This window comes from Linepithema humile, chromosome 2 (genome assembly GCF_040581485.1).
Source record: "Linepithema humile isolate Giens D197 chromosome 2, Lhum_UNIL_v1.0, whole genome shotgun sequence".
NCBI classification, from domain to species: Eukaryota; Metazoa; Arthropoda; class Insecta; order Hymenoptera; family Formicidae; genus Linepithema; species Linepithema humile.
Window position 1 is genome coordinate 14,516,243 of NC_090129.1, and position 18,421 is coordinate 14,534,663.

General features: G+C 31.0%; 3 protein-coding genes across 3 annotated transcripts; 2 read left to right on the forward strand and 1 right to left on the reverse strand.

Annotated features, from left to right (window-relative positions):
* The first annotated feature begins 567 nt into the window (after window positions 1-567).
* LOC136997786 (gephyrin-like) lies at window positions 568-6,073 on the forward strand. The gene is made up of 8 exons (XM_067349076.1): window positions 568-4,092; window positions 4,165-4,446; window positions 4,509-4,584; window positions 4,666-4,771; window positions 4,869-5,144; window positions 5,310-5,443; window positions 5,543-5,733; window positions 5,816-6,073. Exons 1-8 carry the CDS (start codon window positions 3,994-3,996, stop codon window positions 6,071-6,073), a joined length of 1,422 nt encoding a protein of 473 aa, XP_067205177.1. The 5' UTR covers window positions 568-3,993.
* A 359-nt stretch (window positions 6,074-6,432) lies between these two features.
* On the reverse strand, window positions 6,433-7,507 carry LOC136997869 (as-peptide 126-like). Its single transcript, XM_067349266.1, has 3 exons — window positions 7,503-7,507; window positions 6,922-7,353; window positions 6,433-6,823 (listed from the first exon to the last, which is right to left on the reverse strand). Exons 1-3 carry the CDS (start codon window positions 7,505-7,507, stop codon window positions 6,724-6,726), a joined length of 537 nt encoding a protein of 178 aa, XP_067205367.1. The 3' UTR covers window positions 6,433-6,723.
* A 543-nt stretch (window positions 7,508-8,050) lies between these two features.
* LOC136997779 (uncharacterized) lies at window positions 8,051-16,604 on the forward strand. The gene has a single exon (XM_067349054.1). It carries the CDS (start codon window positions 8,804-8,806, stop codon window positions 16,577-16,579), a length of 7,776 nt encoding a protein of 2,591 aa, XP_067205155.1. The 5' UTR covers window positions 8,051-8,803; the 3' UTR covers window positions 16,580-16,604.
* Window positions 16,605-18,421: the final 1,817 nt, after the last annotated feature.

Consider the following 18,421-nt stretch of genomic DNA (forward strand, 5'->3'; position numbering starts at 1 on the left):
ATCCTTGGACAAGGCCATAAGAGACATTACTGGGAAAACCTTTTACCCAGTGACAATCTGGTGCGATAACAAATCAGCTGGAGCAAGCACTCAAATGGATGGATCACACAGGTTAAAAAATTTTGATGACGAACTTTCAGAGATTCAGAGAAAACTCGAAGAAAGAGAATTAACAGGAAACAAAAGACATATAGCAGAAACACATGGAGATTATATAAAGAGCTGTGTGTTGAGCAATCAAGTTAGGGTAAGGTGGATTAATACAAATGAGAATCCAGCTGATATTCTGACAAAACCTCTACCGGCTCCATTACATACTTATTTCAGAGAAAAATTATTAAATATATTATGAGTTACATTAAGTTCAGAGTCGTAGAATTTGTGTTATTTGTTTCAGACTCCCTTGAGCTAGAAACCGAGGAGCCAAGACCAGAAGAGGAAGGAGTGTTAGAGTGAAGACATCTTCTGGCCTTTAGAAGAGAGAGAGAGATGACGTGTGGTTTCCCTCTTCTCTCTCTTACACTATTAAGAGCAGTGATGCGATATCTACTACCGGGCTCGCGGCTCTCGAGCCCCAACACAAGTAAGAAGCGCTTACGTCACGCGTCTGTGTGCGCTCGGCCGTTCGGCTATAGAGAGAGAGCGGACGTCTCTGTCTTGCTACCATCGAGCCGACGTAAACACATTGCGGACGGCAAATGCTCAGAAACAAGCGCTTTTAATCGAGTAAGGCGAGTAAGGCCTAGCAAATTCGAAATCCCGTATTCGAGACTTGATTTTTGCAACTTTTTTTTTTCTTTTTTCCACATTTGTTTCTAACAGTGTAAGTTAGTTAATAATGTTTTTTTGGCTAAAAAATATTATTTTGTATATTAATAATAATTTGCATATGTTAAATTAATAACTAATTATTTTAAAAAGAATACTGATTTGCTATTATAAATAGAAAAATGAAGTCATTTTACAACATACATATTGCAACAAAGTGCAATTTAACATGTGCAATTATTGTTAATAAATATAAAATAATATTTTTTAGCCAAAAGCATTATCTAATGATTCACTTGATGGTACAGTGCTAAAAACAAATATCAAAAAAGAAAAAAAATGTTACAAAAGCAGTTTTCAAACACAAGATTTTCAATATTCCTGCCACTCGCCTTAATCGATTAGCCACGCTTCTTAACATTTATCTCTATCGAAAGATTACACACCTGGAAAATTTTTAACTATTTATTTTAAATTACTGCATATTAGCAAGAGTTACTGTACTGTGGAGATTAGTGGAGAAACGGTAACATACAATGCAGTCAAATACATCTTACAAATGCAGTCAAATAGATCAAAGATTTATTGCACTCTTGTTAGCATGTTAATCTAAGTTAGCTATGTTAGCATCTTAATTTAAGAGTTTTTCTTTTGTTTTTGGTTTTTATATACAGCGTAGCTGCGCCACGTTTTGTTACTTACATTAAGACCTTCGTTGATGTCACATCTAAGTTTCAGTTTTTATATTATAAAGAGTATTACTAAGTAGTGTTAAACATTAGAGATAAGATACAAAATTCAGAATTAAATGAGAAAGAGTGCGCAGTGCGGAAGATATATTTGTACTAAAATAGGAAGTTAGTTGTATTCTAACTAAAGCTGTCCTCCGTTCAACCTCGCGCATTCTGCCACAAACCATACGTTTTAAAAGAAAACAATTCTGTTTAAAAAACGAGAAAATATTTTTAAAAAGTCTTATTTACATTAAACTTTATTTTGGTTTTCTAAAATATTTGCTATTATAAATTTATTAACATTGAAGTTATTGAATCGATAATAGCAAATATTTTAAAAAAATTTACATTTAGTTTTATTTTTGTTTTTTAAAATATTTGCTTATCAATAATCGATGATTAATGATTTGTTAACATTAAAGTTTTAGAACGGCCAAAATTATGCCAAAGCGTAAAAAATATATTGATCTTTCTCGATCTCAACAATGGCGTTGACGAAAGGAAATATCAGACTTTGATAAAAATAAAATTTTCAATGATACGAAAGAGAAACATTGTGAAAAAATTGATGTTTCTTAAGCATCCGAGGCAAACGACGATAATGTCAATGCATTGAATATATGTTTAAAACATGTCAAATATATATATGTGAACGGTGTATGTGTAACGGTAACATTGAGTGACATATACATACATGTCACTCATCAATGTCACCGTTACACACACCGTTCACACATATATATTTGACATATTTTAAACATATATTTTTAAAATATTTTAACGATACCTCGAAATTGTTTGAAAGATATCTTTATGAAGATCGTAAAAAATAATTCAAGATATCTTTAAAATTTCTTAAAGAAGTCTAAAAGTGTTGCATAAGACATCTATTAGATTTCTTTTCAAGGTCTTTTGGGCAATTTCTAAGATATCTAAAAGACATGCAAGACATCTTTTAGGCATCTAAAAGATATCTTTTTGTTTACTGGGATTTCTTAGGAATATTTTTAAATTTTAACTGTATATTAATAAAAATAATACCTACACCTCTGTAATGTTAGAAAAAAATTAACCGTACCGAAGTTGAGATATTTAAAGTTAAAGTTAGCACTTCCCAGTAAACATTCGATATCTTATGTATATATATGAAATATCTATAATGTGAAAAAAATGTGCTGTATATACTATGTACATACATATGATATACGCTGATGTAGATACATTTGTGGATATACATAAGATATCTTATAGATATATATAGAATGTATATTCGAACGAGATCGCTGCCTGTATATATCAAGAGACACGGTAGTGTCTCGCGCCAAGTTCACGCGTAGCGCGCAACGCAGGCGCAAGACCGACCGTGTATCTTTACGCGAGCCCGAAAGTTGAGACGAGCCGAGATTATCGGATCTCAATAACGGCTGGGCCGATTGAGTTGTTATTAGGCTCAATCGATAGCGCATACCCAAATTACATAAGAAAAGTATGCTTGTTTTTACTGTAGGTGCTGTAGAAAAAAAGTTATAATAGTCCAAAGTCGAAATGTCTAAAATAGTACGATAAAAATCTCCGGCTAAAATGTCCATGTTCCGATTTCTGACGTTAGGTGCGCTGATGGCGCTGAGAAGCCGTGCGCCGCGCGCTTACGATTTGACATTTTTACATAACCTTTCAGATCAGAAAGTGTTATAAAAAAGTAATAATAATGAATTCGATCTAACAAATTTGGTCACTCGCACTACATTGCTTTGTTACTTTGGTGCACACTCAAGACTGCTTATTAATCCAGAGCAGTGTAGTGCGAGTGACCAAATTTGTTAGAAATTTGTATTAAATGAAATAAGTGATATGTTGGTGAATGTGAATGTCTTACAATTAGTAAGTATCTACTACACCTTTGAAAATTTTTTATTTTGCAAGTTATTATTCATACATGATTCGAGACTTTAGTGGATGATTTGTCTAAAATAAATAAAATTGAATAGCTCAAAGTTTAATATTTCTGTTCTGAGTATCCTAGATTAGTTTCAACAATATTTATAATTCTCAGTCAATTTTATATTAAAAAAAATATAGCATAAGTCGCCTTCTGTGTAATTAACGCTATGGTTGACAACAAAATTATCCACATCACAATGTGGGCAGAGAATTAAGTGTAAGAAAATGTTCATATCATATTTTAGGTATATTATTGAATTTTATTTATCCATAGAAAAAAGATTATAAACACAAACTAAACAAAAAATCTTGTAAAACACAAAATGAAATTGACTGGAAATGATAAATATTGTTAGAACTAATTTAGTATACATAGAACAGAAATATTAAACTTTGATATTTAATTTTATTTATTTTAGACAAATCATACACTAAAGTCTCGAATCATGTGCTTTTTTGACAAAATGTATGGTAAAATTTAAATTTATACAATCATACCATTTATCACTATGCCTTATGTGACATTATATTTGTCCAGAGAGAAGACGGGATGTCGTGCAGTAGATCCGAACAATCCTCTTTTGAAAAAGAGGATCAAGAAATAAATATGTCCATATCATCTTATTCAAGTAGTCCTAAAAATTCACAAGTAAAATACTTTTCAAAACAATAAAATAATGATTTAACAAATTATACATGTAATTAAAATTTTTTTATATAGATGAACGAACACGACATATGTGCATCTACAAGCCAAAATATATGTCTTCCCATAATTTCTGCAGACGAAGCATTAACAATAATGTCAGAGAGAATAATGGCAAATGTAGATGAAAGCTTATTGACTGAAACTGTGGACATAAAAGACGCCTTTGACAAACAATTATTTGATTCAGTAACATGCCGCAGTAATGTGCCATCATTTTCAGTTGCGACAAAACGCGGATATGCAGTAGTAGTAGATACGGAAAAAATAGGAAAAATGGAAGGAATATCAGATGAGGTAAGCTGCAATATTAATGCTTATGTGCAATGAACTAGAAGTATAAAACAAAACCTTTTCAGTCAAGCAAAATCAATTCGATTATACTTGATCCTGTCACTACTAAATGGGTAAACAGTGGAGAATTTATTCCTTCGGGTAAAAACAACAATTAGTACTTGTCAATTATACTAGTTTGCTTATCATGATAAATTAATTATTGTTTCCGTTTAAATGTAGGAGCAACTGCGGTCATACCAGAGGACAATGTAGCAATTTCTACTGATGACAAGGGAAACAAAATTAAAACAACATCACACGCGATAAAATATGGACAAAATATTAAGTATATAGATTCACATTCTTTTACACCTTTTTCAACATAGCCTGTATTTCTTACTCAGATATATTTAATTATTTTTTCTTGTTTCCATCGTATAAAGATTTCCAGGTAGCGATATAAAAGAAGGAGAAGTAATTGTACGTTCTAATGTACATATGGGTTCAATGGAAATAGGACTTCTGACAGCGTGTGGCATGGAACAAGTGAATGTTATTAAAGAAATATCTATTGGTGTATTGACTATTGGAGATAAGTTACAGGAACATGGAGGACCTTTACAACCAGAATATTCATATGACAGCAATCGGGCAATTTTAATTTCACTATTAAAAGAAAATGGTTTTAATTCTTCGGATTTTGGAATTTCCACTAGAAAGTGAGTAAAACGAAATTTATGGAAATTTTTTATATTTTATTACAATTTTTATAATTAATATTTCGATTTACATCTAACTTACTAAATTATATTTATATTTTATATTTAAATTTATAATACTTGTATCATTTTTAAAATAATTCCTAATAAAAAACAATTACGCAGTTCGACAATTATAATACAGAAAATCAAAGAAGCTCTAAAAACTGTAGATTTACTTGTGACAACTGGCTGTTCTAATGATAAAGACTGTTTGAAGACTATTTTAAAGAACAACTTTAATGCCGCATTGCACTTTGGTATTTTCTTCTTCATATTAGACTTTGTTATAATATCAATGCTGAATAAAAAAGTGCATATTATTATGCATATTATTTGATGTATTGTGTGCTTTTTAGAAAATGTTGATATAAGACCAGGAAAGTCAACGGCATTTGCATCGTGCGATTTCGAAGGCAAAACCAAATATATCTTATGTTTGCCAGGTAAACCAGAATCCGTTCTCGTTACCGCGCATTTATTTCTTTTACCTCTTATTAAAATACTACACTTCAATATCGAAGAGAAGTCCACTAAAGTGTTGGTTAAGGTAAGATTGTCTTTATATAGCTAAATAAAAATAAAAGATTTCCAATGAATATGCTTATAATAATATTGTTATAACGTTGCAGATAAAACAAAAATTGCCTTTACATTCACGTCCACGATACATGTGGACAACTTTATTATGGAAGGAAAAAGAATTTGCAGAAATTGCTTACAGAACAAATTATGTGATCAGTAATAAATTATCCAATATTATAAATGCTAATGCACTCTTAATATTACCAGCAAAAGAACCGGGGATAGATACGCTGGAGGTTTCAAAATTTGTACCAGCAATACTAACCAAATTTCCAACTATATATAATTCAAATATATATAAATAAAACAGATTTCTCAATAGTTAGTATCATTCAGAAGTAAAATACCAGTCTATACACTTTGACAATCGTTATACATTCTTTTATTACTTTAATAGAACAATTTTTACAACATAATCAACAAGAGAGAGTGTACGATACAATATGTACGTCAGATAGCATATTCATTTCCATTAATATGTTGCTCTAGTATTAATATTTCTATGATATTTGAATATTTTGTAATGTGTTTACGAATAATATTTTTTTAATGTACTATAACTAAGAATAAAAATTATGTGACAATGCTTTAAATCGATAATAATTATTTCTTTTATAAAAGACTACTATTGCATTAGATTTTTCCTGTAATACATCACGTACACCTTCCGCACATATAAATATATTATCTGTTTTAAGAAAAACTTGTTGCAAATACATTGCGAATCAACACTTTAAAACTAATTAAATTAAAATAAAAACTAAAAGTTCATTACATGTTCAAAACAAAATTGGATTTACTAACAAAAATCTAACTTAAAAAATGCTGTGAAAAACAAATATAAATAATTCTGTCTCGAAATTCCTATTATTATTGTATACGCGATATATCAGTTATTTATATCAGAACATATCTTAATGCACTTAATACATAATTATTACATTAATTGTAATAATTATTTGTTACGGATATTCCGCTTTTGTTTTTTCCGCCCCGACCACGATTCCGAAAATATTTGCGGCTGCCACGTTGGCCCGCTCTTTTCCATCTTCTGGCTGTAACAGAAAAAATTGTTTAAAATTAAATAATTAATTAATTATTGATTAATTTGCTACAAAAACTAAGTTATGTAACTTTTAGTTGCTATACTTACGTTGTGCTGCAGCCTGATTTTGTGGCATTGGCGGCTGCGACGGCTGCGACGGCAGTGACGGCAGTGGCGGCTGCGAAGGCAGTGGCGGCTGCAAAGGCAAAGGCAGTGGCGGCTGCGAAGTCAGTGGCGGCTGCGACGGCAGTGGAGGCTGCGAAGGCAGTGGCGGCTGCAAAGGCGAAGGCAGTGGCGGCTGCGAAGGCAGTGGCGGCTGCGACGGCAGTGGAGGCTGCGACGGCAGTGGCGGCTGCAACGGCAGTGGCGACTGCGAAGGCAGTGGCGACTGCGAAGGCAGTGGAGGCTGCGACGGCAGTGGCGGCTGCGAAGGCAGTGGCGGCTGCGACGGCAGTGGAGGCTGCGACGGCAGTGGCGACTGCGAAGGCAGTGGAGGCTGCGACGGCAGTGTTTTTGACAACTTTTCTTCCGTCTGCATGACTAAAAAAGATATTAATAATTTAATAAAAAAACATTTTAATTTTTAATTATCAGTTAATTTTTACTTACTTTTCGTACCACGTGTTCTTATTAACTTATTAATCAAGAGACACGGTAGTGTCTCGCGCCAAGCCGACCGCACCACACACGTCATCGAATAAAATGGCCAAATATAACACCGAGGCTTACACACATTCAATCTAGAGTGGCGTATACCTATGCGCGAAGCGTTCTGTATAACACCACACATACGCGATTCTTGATTGGCTGTGTATGGGCCCCGTCTGCCTAAAATCTTATAAGCGCAAACGGTGCCTTGTGATTGGTCCAACTTTCAGCGCGAATGTAATAGATTGATATGTCATTTCTTTTCTATGCAATTATTAAAACCCAATTGGATACTTTTATATATATGACAGTTTGTCAACAAATAGTAGTCTATCTATGTAGATATGACTCTATGTTGTGTTTATTAACTCTGTTGTTATTAATGTCAAGAGACACGGTAGTGTCTCGCGCCAAGTTTGTCTCTTGACAGTCATCAAGTGTATTTATAAGAGAATAAGAGAAAAAGAAGAATAAGCTGTATATTAACGCACTTCGAGGTATGTGTAAAATTAATAATAATGTATTAATATTAATAGTTGACAAACAACGATGCACGATTTTTTCTATTTTGATTGTTTGTATTTATACATAATTCTTAGTTATTATATCAAATTAATGATTGCAGTAATAAAAGAATCTGATTTTTACAGTGATAATAATAAAATTTGGAAGAAGAGGAAACAGCAGTACACTTATAGAGGTATGTTCAAATCTAATAACGTATTTATTAGTTAATTTTATTATAATTAGTTAATATTTTATTATATTATTTTTATTATTGCAGTGATAAAAAAATCAGATTTGGAAGAAGGTAAGATTTTTATTTAAATAATTATATTAAGTGGTTTATGTCAATTGTATAATCACCAAGGTGTGTATTTATTTCTGTTAAATATTTTTATTTTATAGGACTCTTGGAGGGTTTAGGTGCCTGGAGGATCAAGGTGTTTCAAGGATTTTGGTAAAGTATATTTTTTATTTTATTTTAATAAAGGCTGCTGTGCGCCGATACAAGGCTGCTGTGCGCCTGCAAAAAAGGCTGCTGTGCGCCTGCAAGAAAAGGCTGCTGTGCGCCTGCAAGAAAAGGCTGCTGTGCGCCTGTAAAAAAGGCTGCTGTGCGCCTGCAAAAAAAGGCTGCTGTGCGCCTGCAAGAAAAGGCTGCTGTGCGCCTGTAAAAAAGGCTGCTGTGCGCCTGTAAAAAAAGGCTGCTGTGCGCCTATAAAAAAAGGCTGCTGTGCGCCTATAAAAAAAGGCTGCTGTGCGCCTATAAAAAAAGGCTGCTGTGCGCCTATAAAGATATATAATAGAAAATAATATATATATTTATTTTAATAAGACAAAAATGTCTAAAGAAACAGAAAAACAGATGGCGTTGAAACCAGATCAGAAAAATATTATTGTTCAAGGTCACTGGTTAAATGATGAACATATGGATCATTTTAATCAACTTTTAAAAAATTGCTCTGATTATAGACCTGAAGGATCGTGGAAATTGTATTTTCCTGATAACATAGAATCTGTACCAGAAAATAAGAAACATATACAGATATTATTTAGCTCAAATAATCATTGGGTATGTAGTTATTATGATAAAAAAAACTTATTTATCTATGATTCATTAAATTTGAAAAAGTTGCACAGTGATCATGACAAGTTTTTAAAACGATTATTTCCAATTTATCCTTTTCATGAGCGGCGTATTAAATTTCCTATTGTACAAAGTCAACCAAATGGTGATGATTGCGGTGTTTTTGCAATAGCTTTTGCGATTTCATTGTTATTTAATATTAAACTTGAAAAAGTGAGATATGACCATAATTTAATGCGTTCGCATTTAATGAAAATTTTTGAATCTAATGTGATTGAGCATTTCCCTCAGGATTCTAAATATGGTGTTCCTCAAAAAGTGCTTCCATTAGCGATAATAAGAGGAAGAGAAGTTGATGCAAATCGTAAACGTATCATACGTCAGAATAAGACAGAGCAAGTAAAAGCAAAGCAATTATTACAAAAAAATCATGAATTTAAAGATCAGAAAAATATTATTGCTCGAAACGACATGTTAGACGATGCACATATGGATTATTTTGCACAACTTTTAACAAATTGTTCTGATTATAAACCTATTGAAACGTGGAAATTAAATCTTCTTCATGAAATACAACCTGTATCAGAACATAAGAAACATATACAGATATTATATAGCTCAAATAAACATTGGATATATAGTCATTATGATAGAAAAAACTTATTTATCTATGATTCGTTAAACATAAAAAAGTTGCACAAAGATCATGAACAATTTTTAAGACGATTATTTCCAACTTATCCTTTTGATAAACGGCCTGTTAGATTTCCTACTGTGCAAAGTCAACCGAATGATTACGATTGTGGTGTTTTTGCAATAGCTTTTGCAATTTCATTGTTATTTAATATTAAACCCGAAAAAGTGAGATATAACCACAGTTTAATGCGTTCGCATTTAATGAAAATTTTTGAATCTAATGTGATTGAGCATTTCCCTCAGGATTCTAAATATGGTGTTCCTCAAAAAGTGCTTCCATTAGCGATAATAAGAGGAAGAGAAGTTGAAGCAAATCGTAAACGTATCATATATCAGAATAAGGCAGAACAACAAAAAGTTAATCGATTGCAAAAGAATCGTGAATTTAAAAACGATTTAAGTAAGAAAAATGAAAATAAACATAAAAATCAAAAAGAAAAGTTTCCATATAAAGAAAATGTAGAAAACATTTGTACTCTAAAACGGAAACGATATACAGATTTAGAAAATAATTGCGCTAAAAAAAGAAGACGAATAGATTTTGTAAGACAACGCGCACAAAAACGCAAACGTTGTGCTATAGTTATGCAAAACGAACAAAGTAAACAAAAAATATTAGAGCGTAAATGTTGTAACAGACAATATTACGAGAAGAAAAGAGAAGAAAGAAGAAAAGAGAATAAAAGCAAATTTGTAATAAATAAATGCAATGTTGCAAATAAAATTATTAAAAAATATAAAAATTTTCGGTGTCAGAATTCAACAATAAAACTTCATACTTCTTTGACAATAATTATTAAAAATATTTCAAATAAATTAAATATTACAGGTCAGATCGAAAAACAATTAGAAGCCGAGAAAATAATACGTTGGTGTATACATATTAGGAACGGTTATATTCGCAAGATGTATAATATATTAGCTGTACTTAAAAAGAAATCAGAAGTATGCTTGACTCTTGTTGATAAGTGTTGTGGAATTAATGAAAAATTAGATGTGTTATGTGGGATATCTAGACACACAGCATCATCTGAAAATTATTTTGTAGAGTCTACATATCGTAATGCAATTTTGGAAGAATCTTTAGTAATGAACATGGAAGGGCAAATTGTAAATGTGTTACCTTTGATAACAGCACTAGCAAAAAAATCGTGGTCGTGCAGTACCTCATGTAAAATTGACAATCCAGTTTTGATTGAACGATATGAAAAATTTCTTGAAACTGTTAGTACATGTACTGTAAAGAATGTTCCTAGATTGATAGAAAGTATTCGTACATGTACAGTAAAAACATCAAATACGAAACTTGGTCATGCACAGAGTTGCTATATTAATTTCACTATTTGTGGAGCGATGTTCCTACCAATTCTATTGTTATCGCCCCATTTTCCGAAAGTGAGAAATATAAGGCGTTTGATTTATCAACTTATAAATTTGTATCAAAAAATGTTGAATTTAGATGAAGCATTAAATTGTGCTGATTTGGAAGCATTAAATAAAACTGTTATTGCTGCACAAGAGAAAGCAGATATATACAAACATCAACAAACCGATGCAATTATAAGTGATGATGATATCTTTTTTAAGTATAAGAATGCGTTTAAAGCCTTGAAAAAACGTCTAATGGATACACCGCGTTATGCTTGTGTATCATGCGAAAAGCTTTGTTATAAAAAAAATGTTTCTGAAATCATTAAAGCAAAAATAGATAATCCAGTTTGGAAAGATTTAATGGTACATGTGAAGAAACAACAAATTAATGCACAATATATATGTATTTATTGTAAACAAAAATTTTGTCAAGGTTTAATGCCTGCGTATTGCATTTTGAATAATCTTTTTACAAATAATGTGCCTGAAGTAATATCATCTCTTAATACATTTGAAAAGATTCTTATACAGAGAGCTAAAGCATTTCAAACTGTTGTTAAAATGACAACTGTTATGAACAAAAAATTACCTGAAAGGCAAATGATACAAAAAGTTAAAGGTAGAACATTTCATTTACCACTTCCTATACAAGAGACATTAAACAAATTATGTTCTAATACCGATGCGATAAATATTAATCATGAATTATATATCTTAGTCAGAGGTATTCCCACAAAATCAAAAATTATATGGGAAGAGATGGTAAATGTTAAAAAAGTATTTGATGCATTAATATGGTTAAAGAATAATAATCCTTTGTATTCTGAAATAATATTACCAAATAGTCATAATGAATTATCTTTGGAAAAATTAAATAATCTGGAATTCCAGATGCAAGAGGATGAAAATGTTGCAAAAGATGTATTGGATGAGGAGCATGTGTCATTAAGTAATAATTTAGAAACCGAAATACAGGGAACAAAAAATCTTGGAGATGCTGCATTCAATCAGCATGAGGCAATGCTAACTCAGGTTATTAATGATGAAAATGATGGTTATTATGAGCAATATACTATATATCCATTATATGAAAAGAGAACAAATAAAACTGCAACAGCTTTATATCAAATGTTAAAAGTCTATGATTTACCTTTGGATAATCGTGAGAAATGTTTGGATTTGTTATGTTTTCCAGATTTATATTCTTTTGGTATTAATGGACAGCACGAAACTAGGCAGGTCAAGCTTCATGATCATGAATTTGTTAAATGTCGTTTGATGTCTAAACATCCACAGTATAGATTAAATCAACAATACCTATTCTTTTTGTTAAATAATACGAATATCCGTCAATTAAATCATGGAATTTTTCATAAGATGAATGTAACTAATCCACAAGTTCGTTATACGGCTGCGGAATATTTAGAAGCAATGTCCAAAGAATTGTTAGAATCCGATTTAACCACAATATTTTCGACACTAAGGAAAACGGAACAATTCTGGAGTAAACCGCGAAATAATTTAAATTGTATGACACAACATTATGGACCTGCAACATGGTTTCTAACATTAAGTCCCGCTGAATGGTTATGGGAAGAGTTAGGTGAATATATTCGTGAAGTAAATGGATGGTGCGATTCTTTGGCATGCACCAGTGTACTTGTTGCTAGAGATCCTGTGTCAACATCGAGATTTCTCGATAATACGTTTCGTGCGATGCTTGACTTTATTTGTTCCAAAGATCATCCGATCGGAGAAGTCACTCATTATTTTTGGCGACGAGAATACCAAGGTAGAGGCATACAACATTTTCATTTATTAATTTGGATAAAAAATGCTCCAATTCTTGGTGAATCTTCTATTGAAGAAGTTTCCAAATTTATTTTACAATATATAAGCTGTAAAATGCCAGATAAAAATATTTCACCATTATTGTACAGACGTGTTAATACGCATCAACGACACAAACATAATGATTACTGTCTCCGTTCTAAAAAAGTTGGACGTAAAGTTGTTCGGAGATGTCGTTTTGGATTTCCTCGTCCTGTCACTGAGACGTTAAGTATAAGAGATGTCACAACTGCCATAGCAGGTAGAAAGCAATTAAAACATAGAAGCAGGCTTTATGATCTTCCGCGAACTGAAGATGAAAGTAATATAAATGATTATAATCCTGTTCTTCTTACTGCATGGGAAGGAAATATGGATATACAATTTATTGGCGAAAAGTCGTCACTGCTTACCTGGTACATTACTAAATATATGAATAAAGCGGGAAAATGTGAGTTGTCTGATACTATTATTAATACTAAAAATAATACGAATAAATCATTGATGAGCTATCTTTGGAGTATTGCCTTGCGATTCACGAGTAATAGAGAATGTGGAGCTCTTGAAGCTGCTGATACATTACTGGGTATTGCTTTATATGGAACTGATCCAAATACAACTATTAGATGGTTAGATGTTAATCGAATAAGATGTAGAAAATTGAAAACTCGTAAAGAGATTGAAGTACTTGATGATCAATCGACAGATATATTTTGTGAATCTTTGATAGATAACCACTATCCACAGAGACCAAAAGAATTAGAATGTATGTCTCTTTATGAGTTTGCAAAATGGTATGATATTACAAAAATCAAACCACAAAATAAGTTTGTTGAATTCTATAAATTTAAAAATGGATATCTTAGACGACGACAGCGTGAATATCTTATTAATCATTATAGATATAATGTTAATACACAACCGGAAAAGTATTTCTTTGCGTTATTACTTCTGTTCGAACCGTGGAGAGAATTAGAAGAGCTTAGAAATGGATGTGATACTTATGCAGAATCATTTCACAAGGTAAAACTACATTTAACAGAAGCATTACAATATTACGAAAAACTAGAAGAATTGCAAAAAGCATTTGAAAATGCTAAAGAGTTAGTGCAGCAACATTTAGATGAAGTACAAAAACATGAGTCGCAAGATGATCCTGACAATCCAATAGGTGTTCAAAATATAGAAGCTGGTGAAGCGATGCAAGATTTTAAGGATCTCGATGATAAAAATATTAAAGATATTGATGTATCAGAAATGATTGCGAAATTAAATATAGATCAAAAAAGAGTATTCGATAGAGTTATTACTATTATAGAGTCAGATAAATCAATATTGCGATTATATGTTAGTGGAGAAGGTGGTACTGGAAAAAGTTATTTAATTAAAACTGTTAAGTGCTGGATAAAACAAAATCTCAAAAAAGATACTGCTGTAGCAGCACCTACTGGCATAGCAGCGTTTAATATAGACGGTTTGACAGTTCATAGATTGCTTCAATTACCTGTTGAACATGGTAATACTCCTAAATATAAACGATTGTCTGATCATGTGTTAAAACTTTTACGAGCGGAACTTAAAGATGTTATTCTTTTTATAATCGATGAAGTATCAATGATATCTAATTTGACTTTAATGTACATACATCTTCGATTGTCTGAAATATTTGATTCAAGTGATTGTGATGATGGCTGGTTTGGTAAAAGGCATATTCTTTTGTTTGGAGATTTGCTTCAATTGCCTCCTGTACATGAAGATTCTGTCTTTAAAGATTTGTCAAATGAAAAAGTTAACAAATATATCGGTTGCCTACAGACTGTAAATTTGTGGACTACATTATTTGATTACGATGAGTTGACAATTAATATGCGCCAGCAAGAAGATGAGTCTTATCGTGAATTATTGTCAAGAATTCGTATTGGTTTATTAACAAAGTCTGATTATGAAATTTTGGAAAATAGGAAAATATCTTTTACAGAAGATTCCTTCGAATCTAGATTAAATGAATTATGTAATTTTATTAACAATTTGCCATCAGATACCGTTTGTTTATTGCCCACTTGTCACATGTGTGACGTTTTGAATGCTGCAATGTTAAGTCGTATTGCTTCGAAAGAAATATTATTAATTGCTGAAGATACAATCGAATGTATTCTATATATAAAAAAGAAAATATTAAAAGTGTTGGAAAATAATGATGATGATAATTCTAAAACAGCTGGGCTTTCGAAACAAATTGTTATAAAAATTGGGGCAAAAGTTATGATAAGGCGTAATATTGATGCTAGTTTGGGTCTTGTTAATGGTACAATTGCTAAAGTCATTTCAGTTGTACAAGATATTTCTAACGGTTATATAGAAAAAATTAAGCTTCTTTTGCCATCAGGTTTAGAATATTTAATTGAAAGAGTAAATGTCAAATTTGCGGTGATGGAGAAAGCATATGTCATTCGAAAACAATTTCCATTGTGTTTAAGTTACGGAATTACTGTTCATAAAAGCCAAGGCCTGAGTTTGCAGAATGCTATTATGGACATAGGTAATTCTGTATTTAGTCACGGCCAAGTTTATGTTGCATTGTCACGAGTAACATCTTCAGATGGATTGCATTTGATCAATTTTGACCCTTCATCTATAGAAGCTAGTGAAGAAGCTATTGTTGAATATAATCGATTAAAACGAATACACAAACCCAAAACAGATATAATTTCTGTTTCAAAAGAAAAGTATCATAAAATAAAAGATATTTTATGGGTACAACCCAAAATAATTAGTTCTGTTCAAGAATCACATAAAAAAGTTCGAAAAAATATTACTTGGGTCACGCATGGTTTTCAAAATATAGATAAGGGTTCGTGTTATGCAAATGCAGTATTGCAATGCTTTTTACATTTAAATGTTATTAGAAAACTAATATTTGAGTATGATAAATTAAGTATTTTAGGTATTTTAATAAATCAATATGAAAACAAACTGCCTAACTTGAATACATATGTAATACGACAAAGTTTAGGAGAATTTTTCTCCAAAAATGTTAAACGAGATGCATGTGAATTTCTTATAGCTCTTTGCACGAAATACGATTATATAAAAAATTTAGTTGAGCATCAAGTCACTTCCATTAAACGATGTAAAAATTGTCATAATACGACGACTATTGTTAATAAAAATATCCTTCTTTCAATTCCTGTTAATAAACGGAAGAAAAAAAGTTTTGATCTTAATGAATTATTAAATGTAACATTTTCTCGTTGGTGTCAACAATTACACAACGAATCATGTGAAAATTGTACAGGAAATGACATATTATGTAAAAGTGAATTAATATTAACCGGAGATATAATTGTCATGCATTTAATAGCAATTCAAGACGGTATATCAACAAAAACAGATAAGTTTACTTTACGTGCTATCCCAACAACTAAAATAAATATTGCTGGACAATTCTACAAAGTTATGAGTGCTATATTCCATCATGGATCATGTATCGAAAATGGTCATTACACAAGTATATGTAGAGAAGAAATGTCTAATACTTGGATTGAAGCTGACGATGCGCAAATTAGAAAAAGACAATGGCCTAGAGGCGCTAAAGATATCTGTATCATTTTCTTACAGAAAATTGATAAGTAATTGGTGGTATTATTTGATCATATCTTTTGATAATAAATGGTAAAAAGAATTGTCATATATAATCAAATATTTTATTAAAATATGTTCTGATGACGAAAATCTTTATGGATAATCAAATATATGTAAAAAAAAAGAAAATAAAGAAAGTTAAGCCAATGACGCTTAATTAGACAAATACAATGGCCTAGAAACGATTTGTTTTATATTTACATAATTATATATAACTTTGTATTATTACAACATTAATCAAAGAGGACCGTTTTATATGACGGGGGTGGTGGTGGGACTCTTTAGTAAAATCTAATAATTATTTCACAATTGTTTTGTTATTTCACTCTGAAATATCAATATAAAGTTTATATATTTAGTAATATTTTTACTGAAAAAAAGAAATGATATCCATTAATCAACAAATTACCTTTTTAAAAAAAGGTAAAAAAAAGGCGCCAAGTACACGCAAACCTTCCAAAAAAAAGTTGTATACACGCAAACCTTCCAAAAAAAGTTGTTGTATATATAAACACGCAAACCTTACAAAAAAGTTGTATATTTTATATCAACAAATTACCTTTTTAAAAAAAGGTAAAGAAAAGACGCCAAGTGCACGCAAATCTTCCAAAAAAAAGTTGTTGTATACACGCAAACCTTCCAAAAAAAGTTATTGTATACCAAAAAAAAGTTGTTGTATACACGCAAACCTCCCAAAAAAAGTTGTTGTATATATAAACACGTAAACCTTACAAAAAAGTTGTTGTGTATTTTACCTTACAAAAAAGTTTCAACAAATTACCTTTTTAAAAAAAGTAGAATATACCTCGTGTACATTTCATGTATATACATCAAACGTATATACATACGATATACGCTGAGGTAGATACATTTATGGATATACATAGGATATCGTATGGATATACATACAATGTATATTCGAACGAGATCGCTGCCTGTATATACATAGAATATACCTCGTGTACATTCCACGTATATACATGTAACCAAGATTGGGAAAGTTACTTTATAAAAGTAACTCGTTACCGTTACCGTTCTTTTTTCTAAAAAGTAACTCGTTATCGTTACTCGTTACCAATTTTAAAAAGGAACTCATTACCGTTGTCGTTACTCAAAAAATAACGAATTGTTACAATTTCCGTTACTTTTTTTATGCATAATACAAATTTTATGCACAATTTTTCTAATACAAGATTAAATTAAACACTACAAATTTACAGTAAACATTAAAAATTTTTGAACATTATTTTTTATTAAAGTAAAAAAAATGATATAATTTTAATAATGATATCGCTATTAATATAAAGTGTAATAATATTAATAATATATAATAAAAGTAATAATTTTGATAATAAGATATTTTAAATAAGAAAAATTTTTAATAAGTTGTAAACCAGCTTTCTTAAAAATTTTTAGATGCTGTAAATATAAATTAAAAAGTTTTCTTATTGTTAGTTTTTTTATAAATTCGTAGATATATGTAGAGTAAATTTGAAAAATGTAACAATAAAAATAACTGTTAAATTCGTTACTTGTTACCGAAAAATGTAACAAAGTTACTTTTTTCGTTACAAAAAAAATTTATAACGCCGTTACCGTTACAATTACCAAAAAAAAGTAATAATAACGACGTTACAAGTAACGCGTTACTTCCCAACCCTGCATGTAACATACATATATCAAGAGACACGGTAGTGTCTCGCGCCAAGTTCACGCGCAGCGCAAGACCGACCTGTATCTTACGCGATATTTTTTCTCTCTTCCTTTCTCTCCAATAATTCCTATATGTAAGTTAATGTTTCTCGATATGAGAACAATATACTTATAATTTCG